This window comes from Crocuta crocuta, unplaced genomic scaffold (genome assembly GCF_008692635.1).
Source record: "Crocuta crocuta isolate KB4526 unplaced genomic scaffold, BGI_CrCroc_1.0 scaffold271, whole genome shotgun sequence".
In the NCBI taxonomy this organism is placed as follows: Eukaryota; Metazoa; Chordata; class Mammalia; order Carnivora; family Hyaenidae; genus Crocuta; species Crocuta crocuta.
In genome coordinates, this window is record NW_027527824.1 from 1,009,817 (window position 1) to 1,033,667 (window position 23,851).

A 23,851-nucleotide genomic window follows, 5' to 3' on the forward strand; every position below is an offset into this window, starting at 1 on the left:
CCCCCCCCCCCCCCCCCCCCCACGTCTCTGTCCTGTGGGACACCTGGTTAGGTGAGCTACCCTGGGCCACGGCGCAGGTAGACGGCCCTTGGGGCAGGCCGTGGAAGAACGCAGGCATCTGATACAGCTTTGATCTGTCCTCATGCCACACTCCCCTGCCCCGAAGGCTGGACAGAGTGTCTGTTCTGGAGGGAGAAGGAGGGCACGGACATGCTTGCTCCTGTGTCCGTTTCCCATGGCAAAATCTCAGCCCCAGGGGTTGCCCAGGCCAGGCCTGCAGGCTAACATGAGTCAGGAACACACTCCTGACAAGTCACTCCTCCCACACTGCCTCCGAGGGCAAGAGAGGTACACAGATAGGCTTGTCCTACCCTGGCACCAAACAGAGGAAGAAATCTAGAACCAGAGAGGAGCCGAGGCTTGCCTGAGCTTACACAGCATCGCACAAAGGCAAAAGAACGTGGGAGTGAGAACGTGGGCCCTGAAGCCAACAGCTTTGGTTCCACTACCAGCCCTGCTACTGCCTTGCTTTGGGACCTCAGGACAGTCCCTCCTCCCTGGGCCCCAGTAGGACCATCTGGGAAATGAACAGATGGACAGACAGATCATTCTAAGCTCAGAGAGTCTTTCCTAATCTCCTCTCCACAGATCCTGCCTATTCCTCAGGGTAAGGGACCCAGGTACTGCCTCTCCTCTTCCAGGTAGCTGGTGGTCCTGGTGGCCTCTGCTAACACACGGGCCCCCCTGTGGGGGGAAAAAGGAGGCTCTCAGGGCTCACTGAGCTGCTCTAGAGTAGAGGCAAAGAGCTATACAAAGAAGGGAGTGGGGAGGTGTGGGTGGGTGGGTACAGCTAGAGATCATTACATAACCACTGGTATGGGGCCAAGAAAAGGGGGAAGGGCCAGAAGGGCCACACAGAACACCACAGAGCGTCAGCCCTCACGTGAGGACACCAAGGCCAACCCCCCGTACAGAAGAGGAGCCTGAAGCCCCGAGGATCAAGGGCTTGGCCGTGCTCACCAGTCGGCAAGAGCAGAGCCCAGGCCGAGGTTCAATGTCTTGGTCTGCCTCCTGCCCAGGCTGCCTTTGATCCTGGTCCCTGGGGCCCTCCCAAGGCCAGCTCACGTAGGCCCTGTAGCTCCAACTCCCAGCTGACTTCTTGGAATGGAGGTGTGAAAAGGGACATAGAGTTTTGTTTTGGTTCTTTTGGAAATGTGGACATCAGTGGGGGAAGGGCACCTGCTTGTCCCAGCTTTGACCAATGATCACTGGTCATCCTTTTCTGGGTGGAGGGACTACTAGCCTTGAGGAAGTTTCCAGAGGGACAGGCTCTTCTGATCACTGGGGCCTGGCCCCTGAGGTGAGGGTCCCAGCAGAGATCAGGGTCCATAATCCCTCACACCCAATCACAATTTACCACTTTTTATTATAATAACAGCTCCATTTTTCAAGTGAGGCTAATGAGGCTCAGCGAGCTGGCAAAAGTGTGCCTGTGGTCCCATGGGCAGAAAGTGACAGTCTAGCAGAATATGCTGGATGGTGAGCCCACCTGAGGGGTACCTGGGTTGACTCTTCTGTGTCCCCATGCCTAGCACAGAGCCCAGTGCTGTACAGGGAACAACAGCTGTTGGTCAATGAACAGAGTGACTGAGCAGGAGCCTAACCCAGGTCTCTAACCACAAGGCAGAGAGAAGGAGACCCAGGAAGTAGGGCTCAATCCAATGGAGAAATCCGGGATTGCATCTCTTCCAGAGAAACAGGAATTCAGTGCGGAAAAGCCTGGGGCTGCATTCTAGTACTAACGCTGGCATGGGCTCCCTATGCAACCTGGACTGAGTCCTGCCCCTCTTTGGGACTCAGTTTTCTCACTTCCAGGCTGAGCGGGTTGGGTCTTATGATGCAGCATTGTCCCAGCAACAATAGCCGTGAATTCCTTGCAGCCAGTGATGGAGTCAGGGAAAGGCAGGAGTGGGAGCCCTGACCCCCAAGATCCTGGGGAAACTGGATCAGGTTGGAGTGTGCAAAGGGAGTGCCCTCCCAATACTGAGTGCAGTGGAGGAATGGAGGGTTACCTGGCCACCTCCTCCAGGCAGCATGCCAGGATGTCTCAGTCGCTGACTCACAACAGCAAACACACCACCCTGTACACATTCACTCTCACACACACTGCCTCTGCTTTTCAGACCCCACTGCCTTCTGCTGGGTTACCCCAAGCAGCTAGAGTTGGCCAGTGCTGGGATGCTCAGTGAGCTGGCCAGACAGGTCTTTCCCCTGCAGGAAAACCCTTCAGGATTCTGCCAGAGTTAGCCACAATCCCCCAGCATTGCCCACATGCGCCACGGCCCAGATGCCTCTGTCTTGTGAGCCTGGCTTGTAGACTATTGGCAGGGGGCCAGACGAAGATGAGAAAAGATCCAGACCAAGCCATTTGTCCTGTCAGGACCTTGAGGTTGGCCCCAGAGAAGACGGGTGCTTAGAAGACCAGTGTAGCAGAGCAGCCTGATACAGCGGAAAGGAAACTCAGAGACCAACTTAGTGTAAACCTTCACATGGGGAGACTGCATGCTGGAAGGGATGGTGCCTCACTGAGGGCCATGCTGGACTCTTCCTGCCCTCATCCTCCCCGCCCGAGGGAAGCCCGAGTGCCTAGCTCAGCTTATTTCCTACAGCTCTGCTGTATAGGGAGGCAGTGTGCTGTGATGGGAAGAGGCCAGACTTGGATGCGAGACAGTACTTGGGATTTCAGCTCAAACTGCAACTAGCCTCATTCAGCTTTCCTACTCTCTGACCTTCAGGCCTTTCTTCTGTGAAAGGGTGATAAAATTAATACCCATGTCACTAGGTACTGTAAGGGTTAAAGGGGACTCCTTAAGGAAAGGTATTGGTTTCTAGAAGGCTCCCAATAAGTGGAGACCCTCCTTCTCTACTCTACCTCTTCAACATCCCCCACACCCCAGACTTCTTCTCAAAAGCAGGCACCTATGTGCTCATTGGTTTCCATGCCTCTTCAGTGCTACTCATCTTTAAGATGGAGTTCTAGAAGCACATCCTCCAGAAGCCTCCCCTGAGCACTTCGGCAACCAGGGCCTCACTCTTCTTTCACCGCACATCTCGTTTCCTGGGCCCTAATTCCCTGGGACCTACCTGCAACTGACCGAGAGAAGTGATATTCCGCAAGAGCTTCAGAAGGAAAAAAGCCCCTCACACCTACTGCTTGAAGTTGTGCCCATGGTTCAGGTCAGATGGACTCGAAACTACCTTAGTATTGCTCTTGATAAATCACTGCCATTTTAAGTGATGCCTTTAATCTTCACTGAGAGGCAGACAAGCAACGGCCATAATATCTATTATACGTGCTCCTTATATCACTAAGGATCTCAGTGTCTGAAACCTCCTTTCTTGAAATGCTAGAACAAGTCTTGTTTCCCCAAGAAACTAGCAAGCTTCTTCCTTTCCCAAAATAAAAACCAACAACTATCATGTTTCCATGTTTGCCTTGGCTGCCAGAAAGCTCACAGTTGACCATGAAGCTCAACCTCTGCAACTTTGTTGGACTATTACGGCTGAAATGCTTTTTCCTTCAAGTCTTGACTTTTCTTTTTACCTGGTATGACATTGTATGTATCCTAAATTGCCTCAAATACTGCATAAATTGGGGTAGAATATCAACATATGTTCACATATGTTGTGAAGAGGTCACATGGTTCAGCTGAGCACACATGGTAACTGTGGACAGGTGAGTTAAGGCTTAAGTTCCAATTTCTCAACCATTCCTGGCCTGACACCCAAGGTAACACCCACAAGTCTTTACCTGGATGGGAAAGTAGTCTCGAAAGTAGCGCCACACAGCCCAGTTTCGGACCCACTGTGACCTCCTGCCACCTTCCAGGAAACAAAACACAGTGTTGAGAAGGAGTGGGAGTAGGGGCGGGTGACATCTGGGAGAGGCAAGTAAGACCGAGCCAGTGCGAAACCCTGAGTTGGGGGCCAACCACCCTGTGGGGCATCTCCTCCCTCCTTCCCACCAGGCCCTTTGTTCCCTCACATTAGGCAAACCCTTGACTGAATGTGAGCTCCTCGAGGACCAGGGTGGTGTCCTCTGAGGGGCTGGCTCCCTGCTTTTCCCATAGTAGGTGCTAAGGAAAAAGGGGCAGCAGGCACGTGGAGGAAGTTCAGGGTGTGCAGGAGGGAGTGTCCCAAGGTGAGGGGGTGGGGCTAGGAGGCTGTGCTCTTACCTTTCTTGGGCGTGTTCCAGTCAAACACCAGCCAGGTGAAGTAGAGCACAGCGATGAGCCAACAGTCAGTGCAGAATGTGTACATGAGGATGGCGCTGCAGGCCACTCCTAGAGGGAAGCAGAGGGCCACAGATCAGGCCCTGCGGTCCCAGGGGGGCGGGGCCTCAGTCTCCCCAAGGGAAAGGCTCACCAATGACTCGGCCTAGGCACAGCTGGGGTGGTGGGCAGAGGAGGCCTGTAGCCATAGCCTGGGGGAGGAGCAGGCTCAGGGGACAAGAGCCTCATCTCCTAGGTTCTAATGGGCGTCTCTGGGGTCCAGGGGCACGTGGGCTCCATATGGTCTGGGCTGTAGTTCAGGGAAGCTGTCCTTAGAGCTGATCTTTCTGGCCTTTTCTGGCACATTCTCCCTGCCGTGGTGCCCCCCCCCCCCCCCCCCCCCACCTTTGCTGTGGACACAGGGAGGGACGTGCTAAGTGCCTCTACCTCTCAGGACTTGGGTTGAGCCACTGTCTCATGTGTGTGGCCGGGGGACTTTATCCCATTTTGGAAATGAGAACACTAGGGCTTGAGGGGGAGGTAACATGCTCAAGGTCACTCAGCAGGACAGTGGCAGAGCCAGGAGTCAAACTCAATTTGGACCAGTAAATCCATAATCTGTACCAGCCTTTAGAAGTTCACCTCAAATTGGGGTGCCTGGGTGGCTCAGTGGGTTGAGCTTCAGACTTCAGCTCAGGTCATGATTTCACAGTTCGTGAGTTTGAGCCCCGTGTCGGGGCTCACTGCTGTCAGCCTGTCAGCGTAGAGCCTGCTTTGGATCCTCTGTCCTCCCTTCTCTCTGCCCCTTCCTTCTTATTCTCCCTCTCAAAAAGTAAATAAAAAACATTAAAAATAAAATTAAAAAAAAGAAGTTCACCCCAAATCAGAAGCCCCAGACTGCCACTAGAGGAACCTGACAGAGGTGGGTTTCTGCCCCAGGAGGAGGACAGGTTCTTCCAACGTAACGGAGGAGTAGGCAGTCCCGGCCAAAGCCCAGCGCCCCTAAGCCACCTTACAAACACCCCAGCAGGCCCCCAGGAGCTCTCTGGGGCCAGCTTCCATGCAATCGTTCCTTTCTGGGTCTTCTGGCCCTAACGTTGAATAACTTGGCACAGAAAGAAAGGGAAGTCTGTGCCAGAGCTGGTTTACCTCATGGCTGGCCCCTAGAAGGCCTCCTCAGGGCCTCTCTCCTTCCCATCTTTACATGGCCATCAAGGCCTAGCTCAGGCCAGATCTCTTTAAGAACGGTTCTCCAGGGGTGCCTGGGTGGCTTAGTTGGTTAAGCGTCTGACTTTTGCTTAGGTCATGNTCTCACCTCTGAATTTTCCACACTAGGGAAGGAGGCACATCTTTGCTCCCTGGCACTCAGCCCAGGGCTGGGGGCAGCAGGTACTCATTCTTGTAGAAGCATGGCTTCCATCCAGCACCCTCTCCACTGCCCTGTGCTGGTCATGGGCACTCCAGGGCTGCCTGGCTCTGCACCCCCTGCCCTCTCTTCCTCTGGCTATATGCTGAGCCTCCTCTGGTTTCCCGAGGAAGTTGGGAGGGCCAGCCGGACTCTCTGTGAGACTAAGAGCAGAAAAATGGTGGTCTCTTGTCATCCACAATCCAGTCCTGTTCTACTCCTGAGCTAACCTCTCTCAAGGTAGCTAAATGCAGTACAACTATCTTGGGAGGGGCAATGAACATAGAGTGACCAGGCATGCAGCTTTTCAGGACCAGCTTAGGCATGTGACACCACAGATGGGGAAGAGGAGTCTCTAGGCAAGCATCTGCAGTCTACAGAACGTCGTTAAAGGCACGCTGTGAGCTATTTGAAGCAGCTTGGTGAGTGGCTATGTCTAATTTAAGGCGACTAACAAAGTTGCTCACACTGTTGAGCAGTTTGCCTTTGGTCCTCTTTCTTAGGCCTGGGAAATAGGCCATTCAAGTTCCCTAGACCCCAGTAGTATTAGCAGTACCTGTTGACAGTGACACCAATAGAGAACAAAGGTGCTTGCATATCCCATTTATAGCAGTGGCAGTATCTTAAAAAATCATTTATTTTCATCACTACTTAAGAATTATAGTAATGAGGGGCACCTGGGTGGCTCAGTTGGTTAAGCGTACGACTTCGGCTCAGGTCAGGATCTCATGGTCTGTGAGTTCGAGCCCCATGTCAGACTCTGTGCTGACAGCTCACGGCCTGGAGCCTGCTTCAGATTCTGAGCTCTCTCTCTGCCCCTCCCCCACTTGTGTGTGTGTGCACGTGTGTGCACGTGCATGCTCTCTCTCTCTCAAAAATAAACATTTAATTTAATAGTAATGATTATGCCTGCTGCTAGATGTTTTTATTTAACGTAATAACAAAGAAGCCCATGTGTTACTGTACATCTACTTAGATTTCTTCAATGCATGTGTATTTACACTTCAGTATCACTGGTTTCCTCTGAAATCCAATATACTTCATATTACGCATTTAAACACACTGAGGAGGTTGTATAGCCTTCACCACAAGGCCAGAGGAGCTCACTGCACAAACATGGTAAAGAGCCACTCTGTTCAGAGGCAGGCAATGGGCCCACAGCAGTCTCTGTGACACCAGATGAGCTTCTGCCAGCAGGTCTGGGCGGGAGCGGGAAGGAGCGGCTGGGGCTGCTCAGGGCAGTAATTAGCAGCAGCTCAGCACGCCAGTCTTGCCAGCCAGGCTTGGGATCCCACCTATACCAGGGCGTTGGGAAGATGCTGGGCCGGTTTCTGGGCTATGTTGGACACGATCAATTGTTAACCTTCAACTTGAGGCCAGTCCCCATTGCATACTGCACGGGCCAGGGTTCTACCTGCTGCTCTGCTCCCCATCTGCCAAGCTCTGACCCACTAAGACAGGGATAGTGGTGGCTTCTTGGTACGAGTGGGGATGGTGGGAGCTGCTACAGCAGGCTGCACAGGACCCATGGAGTCCTGTCCTGGTGCCACTACTTCCTCCTCATTCTGAGTAAGGCTCTGCCCTTTCTGGGCTCTCTACTCTAGGATCCTAACAAGTGGCCAAATGTAGTCCAAGGAGGAGGTTTGAGCCCTAAAGGTGACAGTTTAATTTGCTTTATTCCCCAGACCAGTGTTTATCTTATAAAGTCCCTGTAAGAATCTGAGGACCATAATTGCCCTTCACTGAAGAAGAAGGTGCACATATTCTCACATATAATCCTTCATCTAATTTGGAGGGTTTGTGGTCCTCTCCCTAAAGCCTACTCTTGGACCTAAAAGTGAAAACTGGCTGTTTCAGACCAAATCCACTAATTCTGAGCTCTCCAGTAAGTGCTCCCTGGAGAGTGCCCTGGGCTTCCACCCAAATCCCAACGATGCCACTTAACAAGCTTCACAGTCTCAGAGAGTCACTGAGCCTCTGTAAGCTTCCATTTCCTTACCTGTGAAGTAGAAAGTCAAGGAAAGTTGCATCAAGTGCCTGGTACACTGTGGGGGCTTGATAAACAGCGCCTGTCCCATCCCTCTGCCCTCCAAAGGAAGGAAGGGGCAGCATGAAGTTACCCTCGAAATATGGTCTCAGAGGCCCCCATGCCTCCTGGAAGGACAGCTGCTCCCAGACAGGGTGCCACCTGATGACCCCCATTAGCCTGGACACTCTGAAAGAGTGGTGTGCCCCGAAGGGCTCTCCGCAGGCACTGGAATGTGCTTTGTGATGCTCTGCCCTGACTTGCTAGGAGGCCACTCATTATGCTGAGAACACAAGGACCTGGGGAAGAAGCGAGGCTGCTAGGAGAGCAGGGGCTGGCCCACACAGGGGCCCTTTCCTCCTCCCAGACAACCCACCGCGGCCCGACCCTGGTGAACGAGCACTTAACCAAGCTGGACCTGCAGTAGCCAAAGCACTGCTGGGAGAGGGGCTGAGAGAGAGAAGGGGAGCAGCTGGGGACTGTGTCCGGCAGAGGCTGCTGACAGCTGGGAGCGGGGTCTGAGGACACATCCCAACAGCAACTCCCATATAACGGGGCCCACCATGACCAGGCCCTGTGCTGCATGCTCTCGTCCCTTATCTTTAAGTCCCACAAAGGTCCCGTGAAGTAAGCAGCACTTTTGTCACATTTGCAAAGAGGAAACACTTTCAGAGAGCTCTGGGTCACAGAGCTTGTCTGTGGTAGAGTCAGGACTCAAAATCGCACCACCTCACACTAAGGCAAAGCAGCATACCTGCTGGAAAACGGATGTGGGTAGGCAGAGTGGCATGTGGGAAAAGCACAGGCTTTGTAGGCCCTATAGACCTGGATTCAAATCTATGTGACTTGGGGTAAGTTACTTACCATATCTGAGAGGTGGGTTTCCTATCTGTGGAATGGGAACTCTCACTGAGTCCTCATGTATGCCGGGGGTAGTGCACTTGATCGGGCACTCAAAGATAGTAAGTGGGAGCATGCTCTTACCCTTCACCCCTGCAGAGCAGAGCTCCTGCTCTGACCTTTGCTGGGGAGGCCCCTGCCTGCCCTCACCCTCTAAGTCCCAGCTTACCAAGCACAAGGAAGGACAGGACCCATTGTAGCACCGAGATGACCTGCAGCTGCTTTTCCACCTTGGACCTATTGAGCCAAGTGACGGAGAAGATGTCCTGGAGGGCAGAGAGGATGCTGGAGCCAGTGCCTGCAGCAGAGGGGACAAGTCAGCCTGTTGCCACCCTTCCTTCCAGCCTCAGAGTCCCCAACACCAACCCACCTCCACAGACACTGAGAGGAGCATAGGGCCACAGAATCAGACAGTCCTGGGTTTCAATCCTAGCCTTGCCACCCAGTAGCTTTGTAATTACGGGCTGTTCACATGCTTCCCTGTGCCCCAGCTACTACACATGCCCATTGAGAATGATGTTCCCTTCATAATGTCATTTTGGAGACCAAATGAAGTACCAAAGAGGCTGGGAGGAAGTTCTCCATAATTGCCAGTTCTCTTCCCTCCCCCCTTCACCCCAATCAAACTCCTGTCCTTATCCTTTATCTGGATCTAGTACAAATATTTAATCTTTACTATCTGCCTGTGAGGCCAAGGACAGAAGTTCAATATCCAATTTGCAATGTGGTTTTTTTTCTCCAAGTGTACTTTGAGTACCCCAACCCCTTCCCCTCTTATCCCCAGGACCCCTTTTCCAGCAGGCTGAGCCCTCTTGTTCCCACCCCAACACCACCACTACCACCCCCATTACCATATTCAGAAGGATTTACACTTTTGGCTTCATCTCAGTGCCCAGAGCTTGGGGCTCAGAGAGGAATCAAGTGCAAGCTTTTGCTTCCTCAAAGGACCCAGTGGCCCGTGAGCTTCAGGAAGCCTGGGATAGGAAGGGTGGTAATTACATTTGCTACCAAGCAGGTGCCAAGCCTGGCAGTTAGGCCAAGATGTGCCCCCTTAATTGGCTCTTTGGCTGTGCCCCCAGGAATCAGCTCTGGACTCGAGTGGCTGATGGGCAGGAGGACCAGAAATCCTGGTGATGGCAGGTGAGGCAGCACTGGGGGAGAGCATGGGTGAGGTTACCCATCCATAGCCCACTGCCTGCAGGAGCTGGACCAAAGGAAGTGGGCCACTTCAAACCCCCACATCCGCTGAGCCCCAACTGCATGCCCTGCACTCTACACATCTTCACTGAGTGACTACTGTGCTCTGGGCAAACATTCCTTCACACCAGCCACCCTGAAAGGTCCAAGCACTGAGTCACCATCTTGTCCTTGAGGGTTTCATGACCTTTCACCCTTGGCCTACTGCTGGGAGAGGGGCTGAGGGATTTATACTCAAGCCTTTGCATTTCTTCAAAATCTGGACAGCAACAAGGTCACGGTGGATTAGAAAGGGACATAACCCTCAGCTGCTGAGAGTTAACAATTGCTTTGACTTTAAGGAGACACATAGATAACACCAGACCTCAAGGCAGACATAGCAGTCCTGTCTCCTCTACCCACTCTAATGGATCAGAGGAAGGTGTCATGGAACAGCAGAAGAGCCAGATACCACTCACTATGTGACCCCAGGCAAGACGGCCAGGGCTCCCTGCTATATCGCCAGGGCATGGCACATATGGGTGCTGAGTAGCATTGAATACTCCTCAGGCATAACTGCGGTGGAGGTGGTAAATGAGGCTCGACCACTGAGGCATTCCAGAGGCTTTGGCATATGCTCCTTGGCCCTCTAAATAAAAACCCTACCACCACAGGCCCTTTCTACCTCCACACTTTCCCCAAACCCATGCTGGAGCCTGACGGCCCCTGGGGTCATCTAGTGGGGCCCCGTTGGATTCTCAGGTGACTGAGAAGGAGTACTGACTTGCCCAGGGTTACCCAGGCAATAGGAGGTGGAGTCAGGGCTGGAGCCCAGGATCCCTGCTCCCTGCTCTCGGAACCTCCTTTTCCCCCCCAGCAGGTGCCAAGCACAAAGAGCTCTTGTACTTGCACGTGGGACACAGCATATCTGAGAAAGGCTGTGCTCAGGGCCTGGTAAACCTGTCCAGAAGTGGGGAAAGGCCTGCTGTAAGTACTTGGTGGGGAGAGGTGTGGCCCAAGCATAGGCCTGAACCCCTGATCCCAGGGCTGGGCTCCCAACTCAGGGCTTGGCTGCCGGCTCTACCTCCTGAGCTGTGCTGTATCAAGTGAAGCAGGAGCCGTGGCAGCTAAGGGCAGGCTAAGGAGAAGGTGAGTCCCTGCTCTGGGTCCCGGTGTCCAGGCTGCAGACAAGACAGAATACTCCAGCACCTTCCTGGTCCAAGTGAGGCCTGGACGCTGTTTAGAAACGCATAATCTAGGCTCCAACCTGGATCTACCAAATCGAAATCTGCATTTTAACAAGATCCTCAGTCCAAAGTCTTAGGTAGGGCAGTCTGGAGCAGGGGCGGAGGAAGGGGAAGGAGCTGGGACCTCCACCTTCTGCTGGGCAGGGAAGAAAAGGCAATGGTCATGTGACCAGTTCCTACTGCAAACAGGACCCTGAGGCCAGCAGCTTGAGGAACGCTTAAGGAAAGGGGCGCCTGGCTGGCTCTGTCAGTGGAGCATGTGACTATTGATCTCAGGGTTCTGGGTTTGAGCCCCATGTTGGGTATACAGGTTACTTAAAAATAAAATCTTAAGAAAAAAAAAAGAAAAGGGCTCTGGGTCAGGGCCAGCCGCCTGGTTCCACTGATCATAAGGAGCTCTCCTGCTTGGGAAGGGGCCACACAGTAATCCGACACTGGTGACATATCCCCCTTGAAACAACTGAAAAGAACAATTCTTCCTCATCTCTAATCCAAACCCATTTGCTAGGCTTATCTCACAATTAGATGCGGTCAGAGTACAGGAAAGTGTATGACCCTCCCCCTATTAACCAGACAGAAAGAAGGGGCCTAAGGGACTCCCACCAGCCCCAAGGCAAGCGGCCAGAGCCAGATTTTTCCACGCTGCCTGTTCTCACCCTGCCTTATCCCAACTACCACCCACAGCCGCTCTGCAGCAAAGAAGGAAACACCACTGAGGAGTGACAGGTGTTTCTGGGGAAGTCAGAGTGAGGCACTGCCCGGGGAGGGAGGCCAGGGGGATGCTCCCTGCCCTCCCCAGGCCTGGCCTGCCCGGCTGCCTCTGGGACCGACCATCCCAACCTGGCTGACCACATAGCCCTGCCCTGTTGCTGGCCTGTCCATGACACTCAACCCTAGCCCCAGTGGAAGCCAGCCCCCTATGAACCTAAGAGATGCCAAGCCATGTTACTCTGCCCAGAAAGCCCCTCTTTGCATTGCCCACCTGATGAGACGCTGACAATGAGGTAAGGCAGCTCATCCTTTGGAACCTAGAATGGCCAAAGCTTTGCAGAGAGATTGTCGTTCTTTCCCTGGGATTATAAAGTCTGAAGCCCATGTAAGCTTGGAACTGTCAGAAGCTATCATACCTGTCCCATGCCCCCCACTCCCCTGCCCATGGAGAAAGCCTGTCTGGAATGAAGTCAGGAGAGGCCCACAGAACAGAGAAATAAGAGCGAGAACAGGAGTCCCCCCTCTGGGTCCCACAGCCCCTCACCTTGTACTAATTGCAGATTACAAATCCATTCTCCCATGAGGGGGCCAGGACTGGGTCTGATCCATGTCTGGGTTCCCAGGGGCCTGCTAGCGCCTGGCCAACAGCAAACACTGAGACGGGCTTGCTGAGAGGAGATGCAGGTCTCCATTCTGGCTGTTCCTCAAGCCCCCCGACTGCCTCTCTTCATGCCTGGGCGACAGGCATGCTGCCCACATGGCCCACAAAGTACTTCCTCACCAGGCCTGTGAGCTGGGCATCATCACTCCCACTGGGAAGGTGATAAAAAGTGACAGGGCCAAGGGTTGCTTGGCTCAAGGGTGGTACAGTTGGACTCAATTTGGCTTGGATTCTGTTTCTATGCCTCAGGTCCCCCCAGATTCCTTCTCTCTTCTCCCCACAACCAAGTGGGGGGAAAGCTGGGAGGGGTGGGGAGAACGAATGCCCTGCCTTCCCTCACAGGGGCAAGCCAGGAGCAGGCATCTTATGGAGGGAGTGAAGTGGTAGCAGGCCTCGAGGTTTCCGTCTCAGGTCTGCCACCGACTCCTATGTTACCATGGCCAAGTCACTTCATGGCTCTGGGCATTGGTTTCCCCATCTATAAAATGAGCATAGGGAGGATGAACTCTGCAATCTCTCTGATTGCTCGATCTCCTAGGGATACCACGCAGAGGTCCGGTACAGTTGCCCAGCAGAGGGGAAGTGAGTTTCTGCTGGGTACCCTCGGTCAGCACCCAGCTGTCAGCACCTCCTCTGCCCAGGGCCTTGGCAGAAGCTGGTGTGGATGCCAGTGCTGCAATCAGATGCCACTGCCTTCACACTTAGTGTGGCTGTCCCACAGTCCTGGGTGGGGCCAGCAGGGAGTGACAGCATCTAGCTCCCACGCCTCCTCTCCTGGCCTCCCCCAGCACAGAGTCTCCGCCCTCTCTGCATCAGTCCTGCTGGCCAGCCTCCCTGCCTGTATCTGCTGGGTGCCGGGATCACACCTGATTCATCCATGTGCCCTGTGCAGGGCCTGGAGAAACGGTGCTCACAGAGGTTTACATGTGAATGAACAGACCATGAGCCGCAGATGCAGTTGAAGGCCTGGATGTCCAAGTTAGACTGAGTGGCTTGACAGGAAGGCCCCAGCACCCTCACTGAGCACCTTGGCCAAGGTAGAGGTGGGGTGAGCCTCCCATGCCCTCCCTGAGCATGAGCTCCCCACTGTGATGCGAATAGAACCCACTACCACGTCTTTTTTTTCATGGAGGGAGACAAGACAAGCCATAGACTAACGTCACTGGTCCTGTGAAGAAATGTTCCAATAGCTAATTCAAATAGCTGTTCCCAGGTGCCATCCATCTCACCGCTTATTTTACACAGCTCTTTTACTCCTAGATCAGGGGCAGGCAGAGGAGCAGAGCTGCCAGGAAGCCCAGCATGGTTCTCTGACACCCAGAAAGGAAGCCACCCCATCTATATGGGGCTATAATGTCCCACGGCACTCCCCAGGAAGGCAGACAAGGCAGGGATGGGCAGCCCCATTTCACAGAGATGGAAACTGAGGCAACGTGAAGCCAAAAGATGTTAAACCAGTCACCTGAGGTCAGGGTACAGGGGAGCTAGGACTCGAGGCTGGTATTTGGGCTCTGCGTCCCTCATCATTCCTGTGGTACCAAGCTACTGAGGGCTGGTCCCCATGCCACAAGCCAGTGCACACTCAGACTTCAGGAACACGCCTCCGTCTGAGGGAAGGCCACCTGCTTGGCCCCAAGCTGGGCCCCAAGTCTACTGGGGACACCCTTCCATGGACTGGCTGTACAAGGGATGTGATCCCCACCCCTACATGCCCCTGCAAGTCCAGCTGTCACCACCAGGGCTAAGCCACAGCTGCCTTTAGAGGTGGGGCCAGACACCCCCTCCGTCCCAGAGTCCAGGCTGGGGCAGCAGTGGGAATGGGTGTGTGAACACCTCCTTGCCCAACATCTGATAGCACAGTGACCGGGAGGCCACACCCAGGCTGATGAAACCAGGCTTTCCTGGGCTTCCCTTGTACATGCAGGGGCATGATCTGAGCTTAATCCCCTTAATCTGAGAAAGGACCCTTGGCCAGCTCTGCCCCACACGCCTCTGTGACCGCAGGCAAGTCACCTAGCCTCCCTCAGCGTCAGTGTTCTCACCTGTAAAATGAGGAGAATAATCCCCACCTCACAGGATTGTTGGGAAGAGCAAATGGGGAAAAAAAACGCATATAAGGTACACTTGGCATTTGTTGGATGACTCAGTGGTAGCTACTGTCATTGCTTCCACCATTGAGCGGAGTGAGAAGAGATATGGAAAATGATCAAACACAACATTTTCCAAGATGTGCATGGTCCTGAGGTTGTGTGTTATGAAAAGAGGGGGCAGAGTGAAGGTACTGCCCAAGGAGGCTCCAAGGAGACGGCACGGCCTCATCAGGGCTTTGAAGACAAGATCTGGGAGGTGAAAGGAAGGAAAAGCGGGCACAGCGATTGGGGGCAACTGTGGGAATAAAGGCTCAGCGGCAATTATAAAGGGCAAGCTAACAAACCAGGAACAGGGGCTCACGTTTACCGAAAACAGAAACTGTAAATAGGGAAGCTGGAAAGGGCTTGAGTGGCCAAACGTGGCCTCCTGGGAGAAGATGGGCGGGGATGGAGATAAGGCCTGAAGCACGGGGCACTTAAGAGGTGCCCGGCACTGTACTAGGCACTGGGGAAATAGCAGGGGACACAGTAGTGTCTCACCTGTTCAGGGGCTTGAATCCTGCTGAGGGAGAGATAAAGCACCTACAGGTAAATGTAATGCCAGGCATGGATGAGAGCTACAAAGAAAAATAATTGGGGGTGATGAGCTAGAAAGGGGACCAGAGGATCCTCTGACCTGTGGAGAGGAGGCCCTGAGCAAGGCTGGCCTCCGCGAGGCAGGAGAACACATGGACAGCCTGGGTCATGCCTTGGGACGGCCCACACCACTTCCTCCACCCACCTTCACACTGGTATTTGGGGAGGGGGCATGCTAGCCTGGAAAAGGTGCAGAGGACAGAAGGCTGGGCATCAGGAGAAGCTGGCCTCTAACCTACAGGAAGTATGGCCTTGGTGAGTCACTTCCTGTGCAAGCCTCAGTTTCCTCATCTGTACAGTGAGGCTAATACCCACCTTGCCAAATTCCTGTGAGGATTAAATGAGGTAATGTATAGGCAAGAGCTTCATAAAAAGTAAAGACCTGCGTGAACGCTAGGTAATTATCAAGTGAGCCTCAGTTTCCTCTCTTGTCTAATGGGTATAACAAGCCCTACCATGCCTGGAAACGGAGGCGTTAGCATCCACACACTTTGGGATTCCAACTCCAGCTCTGACTCTTGCCTGCTGTGAGACCCTGAAAGGCACCTCCCTGTCTGAGATTCAGTGTCCTCCTTACTTGTGATACAGGATTGCTGTGAGGAATCTAAACAGTTTACGAAAAAGGGGCAGAGTGTCTGGTGTATCTGACAGACACTAGGAAGGTGCCAAGGAGGTCAAGAGATGTGAACAGCCTTTCAGGGTTTCTTGATGGGGGGATATCATCCTGCTCATATCCTCAGCCCCAAGGAAGTCACACCAGACCCACCTGGACCTAAGCTCTGCCCTCAGACACCAGCTGCCAAGTGGACAGTGAGGAAGTTGCCCCAAACTACTCCACAGAGCTGGTACAAGAATGCATAGAGGCAGAAAGATGGACATACTAACCCCCGGCAGACCCTTCTAGTCCCAGGGAGGGCCAAGAAGCTAGGCCAAGTGCCTAACAGGTGCCACTTCTTCAAGGCCAGAGGCAAGCGCCCTTCCAGGCCCCCCATCAGCACTTTTCAGCAGGAATCACACATGTGGCGATGGGAAGGCCAGTCGGGGCTCGGGGGTGGGGGGACAAGCCTGTGGATTTGAGAGCCCCAGTCCATGTGGCACTCCTGCAAGTCTTGCACACAGCACACCTCACAGCATGCTCAGCCAGATACCCCTTCCTTTCAGGAAGCCTCCCCACACTCTTGGCCCCTGTAGTCCTGTAGTTCCCCAGCTAGAGTCCTGTCACCCTCGGGTCCAGTCTGGTCGTTCACCTCAGATTGGTCGACACCTGCCAGGCACTGACTGCAGACACCTCAGACATTCCTCAGCCTTCCTGGCCGACTCTTCCTTGGAAAAGCCTACCACACCCCTATTCTTAGCCTTTCTTGTTATAGGAAAGAGTGTACATTTATCTGCAAGGACTTCATCTTGTTCATCTGGGTCCCTGTGCCCAGCATAGAGTCAGGCCCAGAGCCGGTGCTCAGCCAGGTATTTACCGCATGACTGGATACTGGAGGGGACTGAGAAGAATAAACAGGGCCCGGACAAGCACAGAGATAGGCCCTATCCACAGCTGACTGACCTGGACCACGCCAGACAATCAACCAGAGCTTTCTGGGACATCAGGAGGGATGGGTCTCCTCCAGCTGGACAGGCTGGAGTTAAATGCAGGGGTGACAGTGGCGGGCTCTAGAGTGAAGGAGAGAAGGATAGAGCCCAAACACTACCATTCACTCAACAGGTGCTTTCTAAATACGCTTTACACACCAGGCCAGGCGCTGCACTGGCTGGAGGCTGCCTGATCCTGCTTCTCCTCTGCTTCTTGGGCACCTGCTGGAGGCCGAGCTCTGCCCCTGGGCAGCACACCCCTGCTGTGGCTGGGGAGACAGGTCTGTGAACAATTAGGCACAGAGGGTAAGTCAGGGCCGGGGACTCTGGGTGGGGGGTGGAGGGGCAACCTGTGCTGGAGGATGTTCTCAGAGATGCCTTCCTGGAAGAAGTAATGGGTCAGGTGACATGTAAGTGAGTAAGCATTAGCCAGGCTGACAGGAGGAAGTAAAGGGTCAGGACCCCAGGTGCTGGAGTCCTGCAAATGGCATTTGCAAAGGCCTAGAAGGAAGAGAACACAAATTTGAGGGTAAGTAGTTCAGCCGGGTTAGAGTAAAGCAACTGTGTGAGTGGGCGAGTCTAGTTGAGAAAGTAGAGAGGGAGCCATGAAGGACCAGGAATGCCGGGCCAAGGAGTCCTGGGCTCCATCCCCAAGGCCAAGAACACTGCTGTCCACGCCTCGCATCCCCTTCGCCAACTGCAGATGGTGCCTCCGGGCCCCTTGGCAATGAGCTGGCCATTCACCCGGTCCCAGTGCACTGGTGAGTTCTTTCCTGGAAAGACTAACAGTGTCCCCTTTAAGGGTTAGGTATCCTTAAAGCAGAGCCCATTAGGACAATAGGCACAAAGGGGAGGCCAGCATACAGGTATGGTGCGCATGTGGGCTGGGAAGCTCCTGGCTTGACCTCTGGAGTCCACATGAGCTCAGTGGATCTCTGCTTGTCAGTCCTCAGGACCCCCTGTGTAGGATCCTGGCAGGGGACTAGGTGTCCTTCATATCCAGATGGGCTGGATTCCTGGGCCTCCTTGTTCCCTCTCCCCATCCCCCAGCCCTAAACTAGGGGTTTGGATTAGATTAGCTGAAATCTAAGGTCCTGACAAGTTGAGCCTTCTGTGCTCTGCTAGAATCTGCTAATGAGTTTCTAGCCACAAAAGATCCCCTAAAGGGACTACAAGCCCCTCCTTGGGCCACTCTAGAAGCTTGGACTTCCAAGAATTTGGTTTTCATGAAGTAGGGTAGGGTCCTGGGAGGTGAGGTCAGGGAAGTGGGGCTCTTGGGATGTCATGTACCCAAGACTCTGGAGCCCTGGAGGTGATTGCTGAGGACTCTGATGGCTCACTTTCCCCATCCCCACATTCTGGCACAGTAAAAAAAATAGCTACTGAGGTGGGAGGGGTTGCCATGGCAACACCACCGCCTTGTGGGTATGTCACCCAGGAGCCTCAAAATAGGCCTATCATAATCCATGAGAAAGTGTAGGGAGCTAGGGTCTTCTGGGGCACTCACTCGGGCCCGGGCAGGACATGGGCCCACTTTCACAAAGACAAATAGAGAATAGGAATGAGGAGGAGGTTGAGCCCCAGGGTCCCCCAGCAGTCAGGGGGCAGGATTACAACCATATTTTTGCAGCAGAGCTGGAATAAATCCAAGGCAAATGGCTCATCTAGCTTTCCTCACTGTACAGATAAGGAGGCTGATGTCCCAAGGTCACATGGGAAGCAGACACAGAGTTAGGCCCCTGGCCCTGCACTCAGGACTCTTAAATCAGCTCTAATAATAAAAGGAATTCATGTTTCCTGCATCTGTTGATTTGCCCAAAGGGTCTGTGGGCAGCTTCCTTGGATCTGCACCACAACCTGGGTAGCTACTCTTATTATGCTTCTGCCCATTTTACAGATGAGGAGACTGAGTCAGGCAGGGGCAGTGGCTTCTTGAGGCTGCAGAGCAGTTCAGTGTCAGCACAGGGACAGACAGACCCCAGGCCCTTAACTCTGCCAGCAGCGTTCCATACCCAGTAGATCCCAGAAGTGCTGGAGGCCAAGAAGCTCTGAGCACAACCTTCCCCAGGAGCTCTGAAATCTTCCCCCCACCAGTGGTTACAGACGAGCCACCCGGGGCCTGGACACATCATCCTCTGTCTCCCTTGTCTCTGCCTCTCGGCACAGTAGGGCCTCAGCCCACGTTCACCACTCAGAGGCCCTGCAGTCAAACTGCCCATCCAACCCATATCTCATGCCTCCGTGTATGCTGTTCCCCGCGCCTGGATGTTCTGGCCTGCCTTGCTAATGCCTTTTCATCTTTCAATATCCAGACTGAATGTTACCTCTTCTAGAAAGCCTTCCCTGACCCGAAGATGGTTTAGCTGCCCCACTCTCACCGTCAGGCCTCCACACTTCCCCGTGCCTCCTTCCCTGTCACTGTGTGCGTCACTGTGCATGCACTGTCATCCTGTGTACATCCCCATCAAAAGCAGGGCCCAGGGCAGACTGACCCGTGTGTAGTACAGAGCCTGACACACAGGAAGTGTTCCCTCAGTAAACAAAAGGTCCACACCCAAGTCCCCACCATGTCACAGCCCTTCTGGATGCATCAGAGCAGAGAGGCTGCTACTGTCCAGTGTTGGGAGCCTGCTGCATATGTCACACAGGATGAATGACAAGGATGAACTTGAGTTCGTTACGAGTTACTTTTACAAAGGAGTTTCCACTTATGTTCACTCAAAGCCTCACATTGTTGAGCATTTGAGATTTCTGATGCTATTTTCTGTATGGGGGAATGAGATCCCCAGAGGCTGAGTGAGCCTTCCAGCCATATCCCATAGGGGAGCTAGGGATGGCAACCTGGACCTCTGGCTTCTAAGGCTCTGAAAGTGACCGGAGGGACCACAGCGAGCCCAGCTCCCCCAACATGGCACTCCTCCCTGGAGCCAGCTCCTCAGGAGACTGAGGGTATCTGCACAGTGGGGAACAACCGTAGCCCCAGCACCCAACAGGCACAGAGGCGGCTGTAGGAAGGACCGAAGAATCACACTGAAGCTAAAAGCAGGACTTCCTCTCAAGAGAAACAGGGCAGCTCTCAGGAGGGCTGAGGTTCCATTAATGATTCACTCATTCAACAAATATTTACTGAGCACCTACTACCTACACTATGCTAAATGCTAGGGACACAACACTGACAAAGACAAGGTCCCTGTTCCCAAGGGGCTGATCTTATGGGGGAGGCAATTACTTAAATAGATAAGGACGCATGATAATTTAGGTAATGATAAGGGCTATAAAGAATAAAACAATCTGTGGCAACTTGGGGGCAGTTCTACACATGGCGTGGTCAGCAAAGGTCTCTGAGCGGAGACTAAAGGATCTGAAGCAGCCATGCAAAGACCTGGACAGAAGGGCAGCACATGCAAAGGGCCTGAGGTAGGACAGAACTGGTGGGAATGCTGGAGGAACAGGAAGACCACTGGCAGTTCTGGGGCACAGCATGGTAGGAGATGATGTTGTAAGATGGCAGAAGCTGCTCACATGGGGCTTCATGACCTCATGAAAGAATTTGGAAGGTTTGATGTATGATGAGGGGCAACTGGCAATTCACCTGGTATCAGAGCTCTGGGGGCCTGTGATGTCTCTATCCACCAGGGCAGCTGGGGGTGCTTCCTCCAAAAGCTTGGGAAGGGTTGATCTACCACCCCATCATGGAGACTGGGAGCAACCCTTACTCCTTCAGGAATCTGCAATAGCCAGAGCCCTGCGCTCAGCCCTTTACCACCTCTCTCGTGGTTAAGGAAGCAAGTCACAGACTAGGAGATGGATCTAGGTTCCAGCCCTCCCTTTGATAACTCTGAGCCAGTCCCTTCTCTCCGGGGTCCTGAGTATCCCACAGGTAACTTGAAGGCCGGGCCAGATCCAGCACGAACAGATAGCTATGATTTTATGACTCAAGTATTTGCTGCTGAATTTGAGGTAAGAGTCTGGAGGTGGAGCAGGATTTCCACATTGGCTACTGAGTCATGCAACCTGCCAATAAAATATTACTCTTGGCCCTCCTCTGCCAGCAGAGAAGAGCCCTTGGTAGCACAGATAGCTCCAAAGGGGCCTCTGTGCACTTAGGGAAGTGGTATAGGGGAGAAAGACACCTACAAAGAACTGGGGAGGAGGGGAAGAGGAGAGTGCCATTCTCATCCTATGATTTAGGACTGGATTAGGTGACTGTCAACCCTCAGTTCCAGAGTTACCTAGCAATCTAGCCTCTTAGTTTCACTCCCAACCAAGCTCCTGCTTCTACACCCCCAGTAATTGAGAGCTCAATCCTTACCCACACCAAGCCTTTTACAGTCCTCAACAGCTATTAGGAAGGATTCCTCCATCATATCAGAACCTGCCCCCTGTAATCCAACCCCTGTTCCTGGCCTTGCTTTTTGGAGACACACAGAACAAACGAATCAGCTCAGAATTTTATGGGAGTTGCCACCATGTTGTGCTGGGTCCTGTGCTAAACCCTGAGGATATAGGCAGGCACCAGCGGGCTCTGACCTGAAGAGCCTCTGGTCCAGGGGCAAAGGCAGGGGTGCAAATGTGACTAACTCTGCAGCCTTCACCCCAGGCACAGGATAGTCCTTCAGAGATTAGAAATGACCAGCAGAGACTCTCACCTCCCCCAACAGACACCCACCTCCCCATGCTCCCACAGCTGGCTTGGCTCCCAGTCCCCAAGGTATCTATTTCAATCTCTCACCCAACACAGGACTTCCTTTCACAGAATCCATGGTCTCTCCTTGAATATCGCCACTGACAAGGTGTTTACCACCTCACAACAGTGGAAACTTATCCACAGAGGCAAAACAGGCCACTGGGGAGTGTCTTTAAAGACGAAGGATGTAAAAAGCCAGTCTAATGGAGATGCCCAGATAACATAGCATTTGCTTCGGCACCCTCCCCTACCCCACCCGCTCTTGCACCAAAGTAGGTCCAAAGAGCTACCATGTGACTGGTTTGCATTTCATACCAGCCCTTGCTACATCCCATGATGGAATTCCTTGCAGTCGGTTAAAAAAAAGGGGGGGGGGGGACAAGTTTTAAAGATCTGAAAACAACATGGGGAAATGCTCCTGATATGATATTGAATGACTTGGTCAAAATCATTCACGAAAAGTCCTCCTGAGGTACAAATGCTTGGTCAAAAACATGACAGTCAACAGCTTCTAGAAGATACAGCTCACAGCCAGTGGACCGCAGAAGAGAGGGCAGGGGCTCTCTGGGAAGGAATACCACAGAAAACATCCTTATCCCGTTCCCTGGACACAAAAGCATTTTTAAAAGCAGGGACATGGGTAAGTCCCTTCCTTCCTCTGACATGGGCACAGTGAACAGAAAACCACTCTTCAGTGAGAGAAGAGGCTGGCATAGGCTATTGGGCTGGAAGCATGGAGCCCCCAAAATGGCAACATCAGCTCAGTACCTCGCCAAGGGCAATGAGCAGCACTCCAAGGGCAATGGCAATGCCCAGCACAGAGTTAAACTGTAATACAGCTCCAGGGTGGGTTACTTTGCAGACACTAGAAGATTCTAAGTGATTCTGATGAATAGATGAATTACTCAGAGAAAATCAGATTTAGAACTATATCTGCAGGATGCCCTCAACTTTATATACTGTGTATAAATAAAATCATAAAGAAATGTACTAAGATAGGAATAGGGAACTATTCTTGGATTGTTGATTGGCCAGCAATTGTTATTTTGTTCCTTTTTTTCTCTATTTTTCAAAACCCCAATAACTAGTAAGTTTTATTTTTGTAATGAAGGTGAGAAGAGTATGCAACCCTCAGTTACTGAAGGAAAAAAAATGCTAAGTAGGAGAGGGTCAGCAAGCAGATTAAAGCCTTAGGAGGAGGGAGGGAAACTTCAAGACACACACAGACGTAGGACAGCTGGGATGGCTTCCCAGGGTCGCTCTTGGCCAAGGCATTTGTTAAGGAAACCTCAGGAAGGTCATACCTTTCCCCGTCAATTCCTCCAGCTACAAGTGTATTTACCAAGGGCCTCAGTTGCACACTGGTGAAAGAGGAACATGGGCCACCATGGAGGGTACCCAGGGTCCTCCACCGCACCTTCTCAGGGTGCCAGGCTTAGCTGCTGCTGAGTGGGCTCCCGAGGCTGGCTTGAGGATGGGAGTAGGGCAGAGCACGGTGTGGGCACACCTGTCCCAGCCAGGCATGTTCCCAGTCTGGTGGCTGTTTAAGAGGATTGCAAAATCCTGCCACTCTGCCCCATCCAGTCTCTCCTAGCATGCTCCACCTGGCCAGGAGGGAGGGGAGTGAACTCCCACGGGCCACAGCCAGGGCTGGGGTTGGGAAGGAGTTGTTAAATATCAACCTGCTCTCACAGATGGGGAAAACAAGCCGGGGGAAGGAAAGTGATGTAACAGAGGTGGCAAAAATTGGTAAGTGCCGAATGAAGAATGAACTCAGACTTCACTACCGGACCGCCTGCATCGGACTAGGTCAGTGGGATCCTTCCTTCTTCCCTGACCTATAGGTTTGCTGCGGGGAGAGGGTGTACAAGCTTTCGGGAAAGAAAAAAAAGAAAAGAAAAGAAAAGAAAAAAAAGGAAAGGAAAAGAAAAGAAAAAAGAAAAGAAAAGAAAAAAGAAAAGAAAAGAAAAGAAAAGAAAAGAAAAGAAAAGAAAAGAAAAGAAAAAGAAAAGAAAACGGGTCGGGACCCCAACCTGCACCCTGGCCAGTCCTCCAGCAACGTACCCTCGTTATGAGAACACACTCTTGCCTGCCTTCCAGCCCTCGTCACAGCCTTTCCGAAAACCCTCGTGCAGCTTCCCCGCCTGGAATGGAAGCCGCCGGGGCCCTGCAGACCCCCCACTTCACCCCGGGCGGCGACCGCTCGTCTCCCAGACCCCTGGCCCACCGGCGGACCCCCGAGGCGAGGCAGCCCCGCTCACCTCGCAGGACCCCGGAGTAGGCGGCTATGAGGGTCTTCATGCTGAAGCCGCTGCAGCAGCTCACGGCCCCGCGGGAAGGCGGCTCGCCCCACGCCCCTGGCCCATGCCCCGGCCTCCGGGGCCAGGGCTTCGCGCCGAGCTCGCGGGCCGGGGAACGGCGCCGACGCGGGGAGCTAGGGGCGCACCGCCCGTCGCG

General features: G+C 53.2%; 1 protein-coding gene across 1 annotated transcript in view; it reads right to left on the minus strand.

Moving 5' to 3' along the window:
* DGAT2 (diacylglycerol O-acyltransferase 2) overlaps positions 1-23,845 on the minus strand; it is a 30,959-nt gene extending 7,114 nt beyond the window's left edge. The window contains exons 1-4 of the mRNA XM_077776350.1: positions 23,656-23,845; positions 8,772-8,900; positions 4,236-4,343; positions 3,812-3,882 (exon numbers count right to left, since the gene is read on the minus strand). Coding sequence (XP_077632476.1) covers positions 3,812-3,882; positions 4,236-4,343; positions 8,772-8,900; positions 23,656-23,695 — 348 coding nt within the window. The 5' untranslated portion in view covers positions 23,696-23,845. The remainder of the gene's footprint in view (positions 1-3,811; positions 3,883-4,235; positions 4,344-8,771; positions 8,901-23,655) is intronic.
* Between the last annotated feature and the right edge of the window lie 6 nt (positions 23,846-23,851).